This window comes from Serinus canaria, chromosome 6 (genome assembly GCF_022539315.1).
Source record: "Serinus canaria isolate serCan28SL12 chromosome 6, serCan2020, whole genome shotgun sequence".
Taxonomy (NCBI): Eukaryota; Metazoa; Chordata; class Aves; order Passeriformes; family Fringillidae; genus Serinus; species Serinus canaria.
In genome coordinates, this window is record NC_066320.1 from 27338071 (window position 1) to 27350651 (window position 12581).

A 12581-nucleotide genomic window follows, 5' to 3' on the forward strand; every position below is an offset into this window, starting at 1 on the left:
GCAGCCTTGTACTCTTGAAATCTAACAATAAGAGGCTGGGCTCATACAATGGAGGGAAATAAATTTCCCATGGGAAGTGCAGTATAGCTTTGACAGTTTATTATAAATGGCAAGTTGGGAAAAACTGGTATTTTCAAAACAAGTAGTTAGGGAAAACAAAACTATTTGAGTTGATTAAATAGGGAAAGAAGTCCCAATGGCATCAGCTGGCATTCTTTGCTTGCAGCACAAGTCCCTGGAACCATCTGAGTGCCCAACACTGACTTGTCTTTTCAAGGGACACTTTGCTGTCCATCCTGGATGTATCATTAGACCAGCCACTAGTGCTGTCCCCCAGGGGCCAGTATGGGGCCCAGTCCTGTTTAATATCTTTATTCATGATCTAAATTGCACCAGGGTAGGTTTTTGTTGGACATTAGGAAGAATTTCCTCAGAGAAAGTGTGATTAGGCACTGGAATGGACTGCCTGGGGAGGTGCTGGAGTTGCCATCCCTGGAGCTGTTTAAGGAAAGCCTGGATGTGTCACTCAGTGTCATGGTCTGGCTGACACAGTGGTACTGGGGCATAGGCTGGACTCAATGATCTCAGAGATATTTTCCAACCTAAATGATTCTGTGATTGCTGCAAATTGCTGTTTCATCACCTGATTTAATTTGAAGTGATTCAGAAGGTTGAATGCTCTTCCCTACCCCCAGTTGGGTCTGTATTGATTTAAGAGTTTAACAGAGAAAGGCAATTCCTTATTTCCACATCTTTCTACTCCTCATTCCCAAAGGAGACCAAAACAGATGAGCTTCTGTCACATTCATCCAGCAAACTGTCCCTGAAAAAATCATATCACCAAGTTAACCAAACCCAGTTCCCTCTTCAACCCAAACTTTCACACAGGTATCTGAACTGAGAATAAGAGTGGAAGAAACAGGAGGAGGAAGAAAGAGCAAACATACTGCACACAACTAAAGAGAGGAGTTTTTAATTGGTCTGTAAAAGAAAGATGAAGCTTTTGGGTTTCTTCCCATCCCAGCACCCCCAGAGCCCCACCTGTAAAGCTATTCTAAAGGATAAACCAGAGCCAAGTACATAGAAACTGAGGTCAGTCTTTTATCCCATCATTTCTTTTACCACTTTTCAGTACTCAGGCAACTCCTGCTGAATTTAAAGTCACAATTCCACTCACAGTACCCCAAGAGAATTGCACCATTATCTCAGAGCTTCATTGTTTAATACTCATGGACAGCACATTGTGTCTCTTCATTTGCAGACTATTTTGGATGATTTTCAACTGTTACTCTTGGAAAACAAGCAATTCCAACAGGGTGCAAACTCCCCAAAATAGCAGTGAAACTTACCACAACCTTCAGGAAGGTTTTCCTGTCTGTAGAACATATGGCAAACTAAGGTCTAGCTAACAGCTAATTCACTTTTCACATTCTTTTGAAGTGACCTCTGATTCCTGACTTACTACCTGGCAGGCTCCCTGAGCATGACAATTCCCAGACACTCCAGTCCCTGGGGATCTCCTCTCTAGCTGTTCTCCAGGCTAGTGATCCCAGCTCATGCAACACCCATTTACTGAGGAATTCCTTGCACCTCCCCCAGGACTTCCTTTGGAATTAGCTCTGGAGCAGCACTCCTCCAGTAAAACCTGAGGACATGGATGTGTTTTGATTTCCAAGTTCAAGATGGGGTTACACACAGGCAAATAAGAACTGACACATATTTAGTGCTGTCCAATTTAGTGCAACACTAAAGCATCCAAAAGAAATGGGGAAACTGGACTGCAAACACCTTCCTGAAGGACAGTTATTTTTTTGAAAGGAATTTTCTGACAGAAAACTCATAAATCAGAAACTTCCTGCCCTGCCACAACTATATTTTAAATACAGTTGCTGCTCTATCACCCAGGGGTCAAGTTTCTAACAAAGCTTCTATACCTCCAGAGGAGGACTGAACACAATTTATCAAGCAGCATGAAAATACTAGTCCTTATAAACTAGGAAATAGCTGTGCAAATGGAGGCTACTTGAGTAATTCACCCATTTTTCTGAGTGAGGACATAAAGTGAAATAAAATTAATCCTAGAAAGTAATTCAAATTAGGAAAATGCTTCAAAAACTGCAAGCATTCTTCAAAAGAATAAATCATCTTGAAACAATCATACAAATTGGCCAGTGTCATTAAAAGAATTGCATATTCTTAGGCACCATCTAATGGCTTTTGCCAGAAAGGAACTCTGCTTGGGTTTGCATAATTTATTTAACTTTTATCATGTCATGAACGTTGATTTGCTTCTTTTATTCTTAAAAGGGGGCATGGGGTAAAATTTTAGACCCACTGTATGCTGTATTAAGTCACAAATGTAGCTGCCCTGCAAGGTTATTACAATCAAATTCAGACTAAAGAAATGGAGAATTAAATAGTGGCATTTAAAAAATAAAGGATTTCATTTAAAATCTGAATTTAAATTTTTAAATAAATCTGAGTTAGAAGTGGGATCTGAAAACAAAGGGATAAACTTGCTTCCCTTTTCTTATTTAACACAAGATGTCCCACTTTCAAAATTTTTAAGATCATGGTGATCCAAAGTAAATAGTTTTATAAGCTACAGACTCTTGAAAAATATAAATTCCAAAAGTGAAATATATTTTAATTCATTTACATTCTTCATGTGTCTAGCAAATTTCTGAAAGTAAAAGATATCTACAGATACTTTATGCATTCTAAATAAAATTTCAACTTTCATTCAAATAGAGTTTGACAACTCATTAGCAAAAATAGTTGTTAGGGAAAAATATAGATGTTAAATAATATGATGACTTTATGCAGAGCTATATTAGTTTAAGTAGATGTGTACAGATATGAAGTACCCTCATGTTTATCAATTAGCATTTTATAATTAAAAATCTAAATGTAATCCAAGGTTACAATCAGTCAGTCTAATCAAGGTTTCCTGGGTTATTGAACAAACCATGATTAAAATCAATTATTTAAATCAGTGTTTGAAATCAATCAACAGTGATGTCCACAGTATGGTTTATTCTATGGCAAACAGGAAAAAAAAAGAGAGATATGGGACAATGTGTGCCCCTTCTGTCCAGTTCCCCAAACCCTCAACTGGATCTCCAGTAGCTAAAGACAGGCTTGAGTGCCACAGAGAGATGGGAGTGCTTCTGCTCCTGTCAACAGACAAGCCAAGAATGAAATAAGAAACTTTTTGTGTTACAGCACACAAAAAACCTAAATGCTCAAGGCTCAAATTTTTAAAAACTTAAAAATGCATGATCACAACCCAAACTGTTGAGCCTCTCTAAGTTCCCCAGGGCCCTCACTGAAGTTGTGGATACTGTGGGTGAATATTCCTCAAGACAAAGGGAGCTCAGTGTCCCACACACTCCCATCTCCACCTGTGCCAAGGACCCGTGTAGCTCTGACACAGTGTGAAACTGGAGAATATCTCCTAAAAATCAGCTCAAAATCATGTGTTGGATGTTGCTCAACACCTTTTAAAATCACTGCAGATATCTTGCTTAGCAACAGTCAGCCAACTTTCCCCTGCACTTTGGAATTCTCTGTGGAATTGAAGGAGTTTTCAGAGAGCTCTAGGAAAAAATTATAAAGAACAAAATAATGAAAAATTACTCAAATGTGGTTGAACAGTTACAAATCCAAGCTGCAGACCTTTCCCAAGAACTATGATTAAAAGGAATTTTGCATCCATTTCAGCTAAATGGAGAAGTTTGTGAGGCTTATACATCAGCTCTGACATTACTTTTGAACACTGGCAGCAATCACTTGTGTTTTTATCTAATGAAAGGACAGTTTCATGTCCTGACTATAGGACTGCATTAAGAATTATGGAGCCTTTTAAGGAGGACTGCAAAGTAAATTTGCTTCTCCATTTTGATGCTCTGTTGTTTCAAATACAATGCTACTTTCTGGGCAGTGAGGCACAAGATGACTCCTATTTTTTCTTTTTTCTTTCTCATCTCCTCCTCCTTCAGCAGGTATGGTATGTTGGCTCTGCTTTACTTCAGTATTTCCAGAACCTTGTTGGAAGTTTCATTTATGTCCTGGGAACTTCACTGCCTGCACCTTTTTCAAAGAGATAAGGCTACTGAATAATTAGCAAAACCACCTTTTTCCCACAAGTCCATTAAGCATTAAGCTCATTATTTATATCACAATAGAGCAGAGATCCCCATTTGTGAGGCCAAATCCAACCCTGCAGCCTCTGTTCTGATAGGCATGAAAGCATTTGTCCCAAAGAGCCAGAACATAATGTGCAGAGCAGCCAAGGACAAAGACACAGACCACGATGTGAAATCTCCGCGTGGACGCCGGCTGCTCGGGGAACAGCTGCACCAGGATTATTCATGGAGCACTCTGTGGGCCACTCTGGAAACTCTGCTCCACCTCTTGGCTCTGCTGTAACGCTCTCTACTCACAGGAGAGACTCTTGCAAAGAAAGGGAAGCTGAAATATCTCCTTTCCAAACTGTAGCACTGTGGTGGTGTTGGAGGGTCCCCAGGATGAGGGTAGAGATGAGAATCTTGAAGGCTGGTTCATTATTTTATGATATATATTATATTAAAGGAAAATTATATACTAAAACTATACTAAAGAAAGAGAAAGGAGACATCAGAAAGCTAGAAAGGAATAAATAATAAAATCTTGTGACTGAGCAGAGAGTCCGACACAGCGGGACCACGATTGGTCATCAAGGAAAAACAATCCACATGGAGCCAATCCAAGATGCACCTGTTGGTAAGCAACCTCCAAACCCCATTCCACAGCCATCAGATAGTTATTGTTTGCATTCCTTTTCTGAGGCTTCTCAGGAGAAAAATCCTAGCAAAGGATTTTCACAAAATGTGTCAGTGACACATCACCACTGGCATCTACAGGACACGAGTTTCTATTTCACTGAAAAGAAACAATGGTGAAGGGCTTTGTCACCGTGTTGAAAGATGAATTTTTCAAAATGACAACTCCTGTTAGGTGATTGGAATGTTTCAGTTTCTTTTGGATAGGGAGGTTTGTCCCAGAAAACATGCTTTTCTCATGAAATGCAATTTCTTAGCTAGTTCATGTACATCACTAAAATGATCCAACGTTTCAGCAAATAGAAATAATCAGAAATAACTAAAACTTCCAGACCAGCCCCCAGATAATGAACCAACAGAGAAAGGGCTCAACCTCACAGAAAATGACACAGCATTCTTATTACTGAAGAGCTTTATTGTGGAAATAGTGAATTTCCCAAGGGAAAAAAGCTTGAGGAAGAGGGACTAAACCATATTCAAAGACATGTGTAGTCTCTTCTGGATTCCAGAGATGATGCCTGGGCCAGAAGAGTGCTGGCTGGAGCTCCACAGCCTGCTGGCACCACCTCCTGTGCCTGTCCCAAGTGAGGGGATCTCTGTACAGCTGCTCTGCTCTCAGCTGGGCTTCTCACAACACCTCTTGTGCATTCAGGAAAAAGGGCTGACTAAACTGGAGACTCGTGTTTTCAAAGTCTGCATCAGTTCATTTACCTGCTGCCTTGGGGAGAATTCACTGATAAATGCCCTACAGGAAGGCATTTTATGCAACTGCACAGTTGCAGTTTTGCCCAGAATTTAGAAATAACAGGTGCCTGCACAACTGGTTTTCCAGAGAGACAACCTGGACCTTAAACACAGTGTGTTACCATGCAGCCAGAACACAGCAGAGAGTAGAAAGAGCTAAAGACAGTACAAACCAGGCAATCATGATACCAAATACAAAACCTGGGCACTGCTTAAAACATAAATAGCAATTACTGGGATATATTATTGCAGTACTCTTTTATTGGGCCACAAAGAAAACAATTTCATGTCTTTGACAGAATCTTGAACTATTCAAGGCATCAACACCTCACTTCTAGTCAGTGTTATCTACTTGTCCCCGGTTTCTGTGCTGCTCTACATCTGTCCCAGTCACTTTGCTTTAGAGTTCACATGCCATTTATCAAGCTGTCATATGAAATAAACCAACAACAAAACCAAACACCACTCATTTCATTTGTCTGCAAAGAGATTTACAGGTATTTGTTATTAGATTTCCTGCTGAATGAATGAAGATCCCAAAGTTAGTGCACTGTGCATTTCTAGCAATAGCCAAGGAATAGGACTGATTAAATTATAAATTATGATTACTCTACCACATTTGAATTTTAAAAATTTAGAATAAAAATAGAGTCACTGAATTGGTTCTTCAAGAAAATAGCTGTAATTTCAGGCGACACATGTGCAGAGAAAGAAATATATTACTAATATAAATAAGGTAAATAAGTACTATGGACCCAACTAATACAAAAAAAAAAAAAAGGAAGAAAATTAATTATTTAGTATTTTCCCATCTGATTTTCACTGCTGTGCACTAAAATAGAGTGTAACAATAGTCAGGTTCATGTTATTCAAGATGCTAACCCCTGTATTCAGACACATTTGATTTTCCTTGAAATCAACCAAGCAAAGCTGTCAGTAAGTTTTCATTTGTGTGAAGTAATAGACACAATGGAAAATGGCATGTCAGCATTAATGCAGCCATCCTAGGACAGAAGGCTTCCTTTCACATTACACCAAGCAATCAAACCTGATAGATTTGCAGTCTACTGAATTCCCTCAAACTTTCCTTGTTTTAAGGAAAGTCTCCTCTGGTGATCTACTTGAAAGTACTGACAGCAGTATAGGATATGGAATAGATGCATAGTGTGAATCAGAGACTCTCCCAGAGGAACTTGTATTTTAAAAAATCCTTTCAAAAAATGGCAAAGCATTTGAAAAAAAAAATATGTGTGTATTAGCCAGCAGGAGAAACTTGGAAGTAATCTGAAATACTTTACAGTAATTAAAATTAACTCTTTGGTGCCAGCAAGATACTTTTCTGTATCTAAGTCAACTTTTGCACAAAGCTAAAGCAGCAACTGGCATATATTTGAAGACAGAGGATGCTTCATTGATTTTTTAAATGGATTAGTTCTGAACATATAACATAAGCTGTTCTCATTTTTATTTGTCTGTTTTGGAGAGTTTGCACTAAAATGACCTGAAAGTCTACACTACACATTTCTGCAAGTCTTTGTCCAGAAAAGAACAAGATTCACCATGGCAGGTGCCTACAGATTTCAAAGTAGGGCACTCTGAGCTGTTGGGAGCAGGAGCTCTCTTGCTGTGTGTACTGGCAAACCAGTTTGTCAGCAGGACACAATTATGATTAAAAACCCCAATAAATCTCATCACAAGTCACACAGAATGCTGTTTTACAATCCTGGCTACTCTGGTGTCAGTGTGGAAGCCAAGAAGCAATTCCAGTAGAGACCCTGGCCCTGGGGAAGAGGCTCTCCAGCTCTCTGGCTTGCTAAGTGTCAGACAAGGTTACCCTGCCAGTTTCTAGGGCCATTCTGGCACCTGGAGTCAGGCAGGTGGCAAGTGCCACACTGCTGGACAGGTGTGCCACCTTTGGAGAGCCAGATCCAGATCCTTCTGTGCTCTGGCATGCTTACCAAAAGAATGTCAGTACTGTCCAAGGTCCCTGTGCCTTGCAGTTCCTTGCCAATTATGCCTCCCAAATATCAATTTCCACATCATTCCTCTGTCTCAGAAGGATTCTCTGGGTGCCTGAAGTCCCTCATAAATTTTTATGTTGCTTTTTAAGTCTTGTAAGCCATTTTGCAGGTCTCTAAATTCTTCCTTAACTGATTAGGCCTGTGCAGTTTCAGTTGCAAATCTACAATTATAGTGGGAAAGCTTTACTTCCCAGACAGAGGCACAATAACAAAAAAAGTCTCTCATTTTCCCTTTGTCTAAGGGTTTGATTACATGTTCTCAGGCAAATCAGATATCCTGAGACTCACTTGACTCATCCACAGAGCACAAACATTATCCATCTTTGTCTTTCCATAGCACTTTATAATCCCATGATGTCAAAGCCAAGTACCAGGAGAAAATACACAATCCCTCCCTGAAGGAAAACAACCCTGTGTCACAAGGAAAGCTGTATCCATTTTGATTTACAAAACCACACTGGCTGAGTGCTGAGTACAATCCAGCAGTCAGAGAAAGAAACCCCCAAAGATTAAAAAAAATAACTACCAGAGGCAGAGATTAATATCAGTAATTTACAAATTACTTTTTAAAAGTGTTAAAATCCAACAGCAAGGCAACTTAACTTGCTTCCCAAACTTTCTTTATTCTCTATCTTTCCCTTTAATTTGCTTCCTGTGTCTTTTATAATGGTTTCCTGAGGTTCTGATCACAGTATCATTGTGGCATCAGTCTAGTGGAAGCAAAATCCTGGAGATAGTCCTTTTAAAGGATAATTTAATTGAATTCTTAAATAGGAGACGAAAATCAATTTCCTCTGACTTCATCCTCTTTTGAATACTTAAACTTGCACAATCATACATTAAAGAAATAGACTCTATCAACTTTGAAACCTCAGGATTTATCACTTAGATACTTTTCTGGTGCCTGTCAAAGCAAAATTTAAAAAAAAAATCATTTTAAAAATCCAGTCACTGGGGAAAAGTCATTTTTTCACATTGAAATGTCCAAGTGTCTCTTCCCATCTGTAATAACAGGCACTTAATGAAGAGAAAATAAACCAACACAGAAATTCTCAACATAGTTCACTTTTCTAAATGTGAATAAAAATAAAAAAAACCAAAAGATTGCATTATGTTAGTCCCAATCAAATGCTGATGAGCCTGGAAAAGTGAAAGGCTTCAGAAATGAGATGGCAACTTACTGCTGGAGGCAGAGAGTTCTCTGGGGCTGGAGGACATCGGCTGGGCACACATCTGACACAGACAGTCCCTTCCATTAAAGGTGACGCGATCTCCTGGTGGAAATGGACGCCTGGAAAGTTCAGGAGAAAAATGTATTTTTGCAAAGGTTATGCCAGAGATTTTCCTCTGCTCCCCATGCCTTGAGTTTTCTGCCTTCCTCCAGTGCAATCAATATTTTACAGAAACTCAGGCCAAATAGTTTCTGCAATGTGGCCTTGGCAAAGCCAGGCACTGGAAGAAATCCAATCCATGGATGCAAGCAGAGCAGAGGTTAGACTTGCCTTATATTTTCATTCTAAAAAGATTATCAGACATATTTTATCTGAATAGGAGAGACAGTGAAATCTGCTAAGACACAACAGCTACATTTGTGATGGTCTCAGTGTGATGTTGTGGATAGCAAATGACACAGAAGAGAGCTCAAAGAATCAGAACTGTTCTTGAGGTTGGTGAAGGAATGTGGAGCTAGTCACTCATAAATGTTAAGAATGTGTGTTAGGCAGAAGTTGACATTGCTGTTAACTCTTATTTGGTGCCTAAATCAGAGGATGAACAACATTAAGTAACTCCAAATCTTTAATAAGGAGTGTTAACTGCTGAGTGCAGACCCTCACCTCACTCCAAAACTGCTGAGCAAATCCACTGCTGATTCCAACAAAACAAAATGTTACAGGCGTGGTTTCCTTTCCACTGCCATCTCTAAGTGGGCCAAAAATAAATCAGCAGCAATACTGAATTTCATTAATCTATTTCAAAGACTCAGCTTTTGTTCATTCAACATAAAAAGATTGATGCAAATCAATGCACAGAAAATTGATGTCATGTTTCACACAGTCCTTGGGAAATAAAATTGCAACGTATACATTATATGATTACCAAAATGCAGGAAACTCACACCCTGTTTAAAACAGAAAACAATCAAAATTCTTTCAATAGAAAAGGGCTTGAAAAATGTATCAGGCTAAAGGACAAAGTAATTCAACTGCTTATCAGAGACAGGAGTTTAAAATGCCACCTTTCTCTGATCCACAGAGCCTTAGCTAACTCCTTATTACTTGCTCAGAACTGAAGACTGGTTCTCTTACTGGGGACAAGAAAGTGCATGAGAATAGGGGGAATCCCAGTAGTCCCAAAGCCACAAGCTCTTATGTGATTGTTTGACTGTCCTCAGAGCTCAAATGTAGCATCCAGAACTTTGCTGCACTTCGTTTCTCCCACCAAGCTGGGCTGATCACCTGCACTCACATCATTATCTCAGTGTGTAAACCTCTCTCTTTCAGACATGAGAGCAACTTTCTGAGAACAAGAAACTACATGGCACACAGAAGCCATGCCCCCCATGTAAATGAGTGGCATTTTCAAGACATTTCAAGTCAGATCCGCAGCAGATCTTCTCTAAGAAAATAAATGCGTTCTCAAGAGAAATCTGTCTTGAGACTCGTGTCTGATGGCAACGCCTTTCCTTGTGTCCTCCTTGAACTGGGTTCCTGCCATGTTGTTTGAAGGGATGACTTACTTGCAGACAGTGCAGGCAAAGCAGCTTGGATGGTAAGTTTTCCCCAGGGCTGTCACCACTTCGCCTTCCACGAACTCCCCGCAGCCATTGCAGCGGGTGCCGTACACGCGCTGGTAGTCCAAGGTGCACAGGTATTCTCCATTCTTAATAAAAAAGCCTCCTTGTGCCAGGTCACAGCCACACACTGCAATCAAAAAACAAACCACAGAGATTAGAAAAATATCACTGCTAAGGATGTTAGCTGCTCAATTGTATCAGTAAAAGGGTGAAGAGCCAGTCAAGGATTTCTGCGGCTTGGCAGATTTTCCGCTGTAAAATGCTTATTCATGCAAACCAGAACACATCACAACCAGGTGCCTGCTTTGCTTTGAGAAAATATTCAGAGTCCTGCATTGGCATTTCTGGTCAGCACAGAGACAGAAAGCAATCCTACCTCTAAGAGCCAAACCCCATGAAGAGAAAGTGCTGTGGGAGATTGAATTTCACACTGTGCCTTTAGCTTGGGTTGAACAAAGAACTCAAAACTACCTATTTAGTGTTCCCCTGCATCACCAAAAATTTATTCCCAGCTCCTCCCAGGCACTTTGGTTTCTGGCACTCCTCCTGCTCCTCTGTATATTGCTGTATCTGTGTAATTCAGTAAGAGAAACCACTCTTCACAGCAATCTAGCATGTTAACTTAACTCTCCAAGGAATGTCATCTCATCCCCCTTCATGAGATTCAAGTATGCTCAGATCAAATATCAGAATATTAAATGTAAGAGATTCTGATTAATAAGGAAAAATAAATAAGCAGTACACTAGGCCCTTGCAGTTACACAGTCCTTGAAAAATAAAATAGGAAATACAGAAAGATTATCAGGGGGCCGGGGTTCAATTCCTCTTTCTGCCACAAGTCCCAAGCACAATATTGTACTCAACATCCATTCTCAGCACTGTTATAATGGGCTAAAATCTTACTAGCAACCTGCCTTGAAAATTAAAATTGCAGGGCATTTGGGGCAGGGATTGCAAATTTCCTTTGTCTGTTGCCCAGCCCAGGAAGTCTAATAACTGCTATTGTAACAATAATTAATAGAACAACAAGAAACAGAACTCAAATGCAGCTTAGAAGGAAAGCACTATCAGGACCAGCATTTTTCCAGTTTCACATTTCTGCATAGACAGTGATAATATTCCATGTGCAAACAAATTACATTTCATGGTGGCATTAAACCCACAAGCAGCCAAAACTCAATTATCAGTGACTGAGGAGAATGACAAAGAACTACTGTTAAGGCTCTGTTAAAATGCTGCAAAAGGTTCCAAGCTGTTTTTTTAGGTAAACCTCTAGGAAAAAAAAAAAAAAAAAAAAAAACACTTTCAGTGCTTTTTTCTTCTACTGATCTCCATTTTGTTTAAAATATTATTTTCAAATTAACAGTAAAAGATCCTGTTAGGCAGAATGTACAGGTAACCTCCACACCACAATTTTCCACTGGAGGTCCAGTGGAAAACCTACTTACAACAGGTTTGCTTCTCTAAGTTACTTTGGGCAGATCCTTACCATTAAATCATGTAGAAATGGAGAATTCTGCTTTAATGTTTAAAAGATGCTTTAGAAGCTGCTGAACTTCATGAAGTGCTAAGGAGTACTGGTGTGTCTGTATGATTATTTAAAGTGTAGTTTGTAATTCACCTTTTATCTTTACCATCCAAGTATATCCATTTCTCAGCCTCCAGCTGAAGGTGCTCAGTGTGCAGCTGGGTCTGCCTCAGGAGCTGCATGCATGAACTCTCTGGCTCTTTGCTATGATCCCCAGTTCTACCAGAGTCACTTTTTGAAGAACTCATTTGGTCACTGCAGCCCCCTTTACCTGCCTAGACAAGGCTCCAATAAGCTGGGATGATCAAAAGTAACTTTCAATACCACCTCTGTTCTAGCTGCTTCTGGAAACCCAGCTTCAGCATCACAAGGAGGTGAAGTAGTTTTTGCATTGTTTGCAAAAACTACTGCAGGACTGGAAGGAAAGGGTTCATGCACTCACAGCTATTGGGCTCTACCCCCCTAGCATGCATGGCCACAGGGATTCAAGCCTGTCAGTGAAAATGGGGGCTAAATATTTCACAAGCCTTTTACAGACAGCGACTGCTATTGTCAAAAAGAAGCTCCTTCTACTGCCCTTTTCATTATGAAATCTTCTTTCTACCAATCTCTAACTCATTCTGCAAATAACTCAGAGTGTCTGAGTTGAATTCTCCCACCCTGGCCAGCCA

At 39.9% G+C, this 12581-nt stretch overlaps 1 protein-coding gene across 4 annotated transcripts in view; it reads right to left on the bottom strand.

The window, feature by feature from the left end:
* The window catches only part of ABLIM1 (actin binding LIM protein 1), a 191958-nt gene that overhangs the window by 78894 nt on the left and 100483 nt on the right, over nucleotides 1-12581 (bottom strand). For all 4 annotated transcript variants that reach the window (XM_030241349.2, XM_050976309.1, XM_050976311.1 and 1 more), the window contains exons 3-4: nucleotides 10326-10509; nucleotides 8770-8879 (exon numbers count right to left, since the gene is read on the bottom strand). In XM_030241349.2, coding sequence (XP_030097209.2) covers nucleotides 8770-8879; nucleotides 10326-10509 — 294 coding nt within the window. The remainder of the gene's footprint in view (nucleotides 1-8769; nucleotides 8880-10325; nucleotides 10510-12581) is intronic.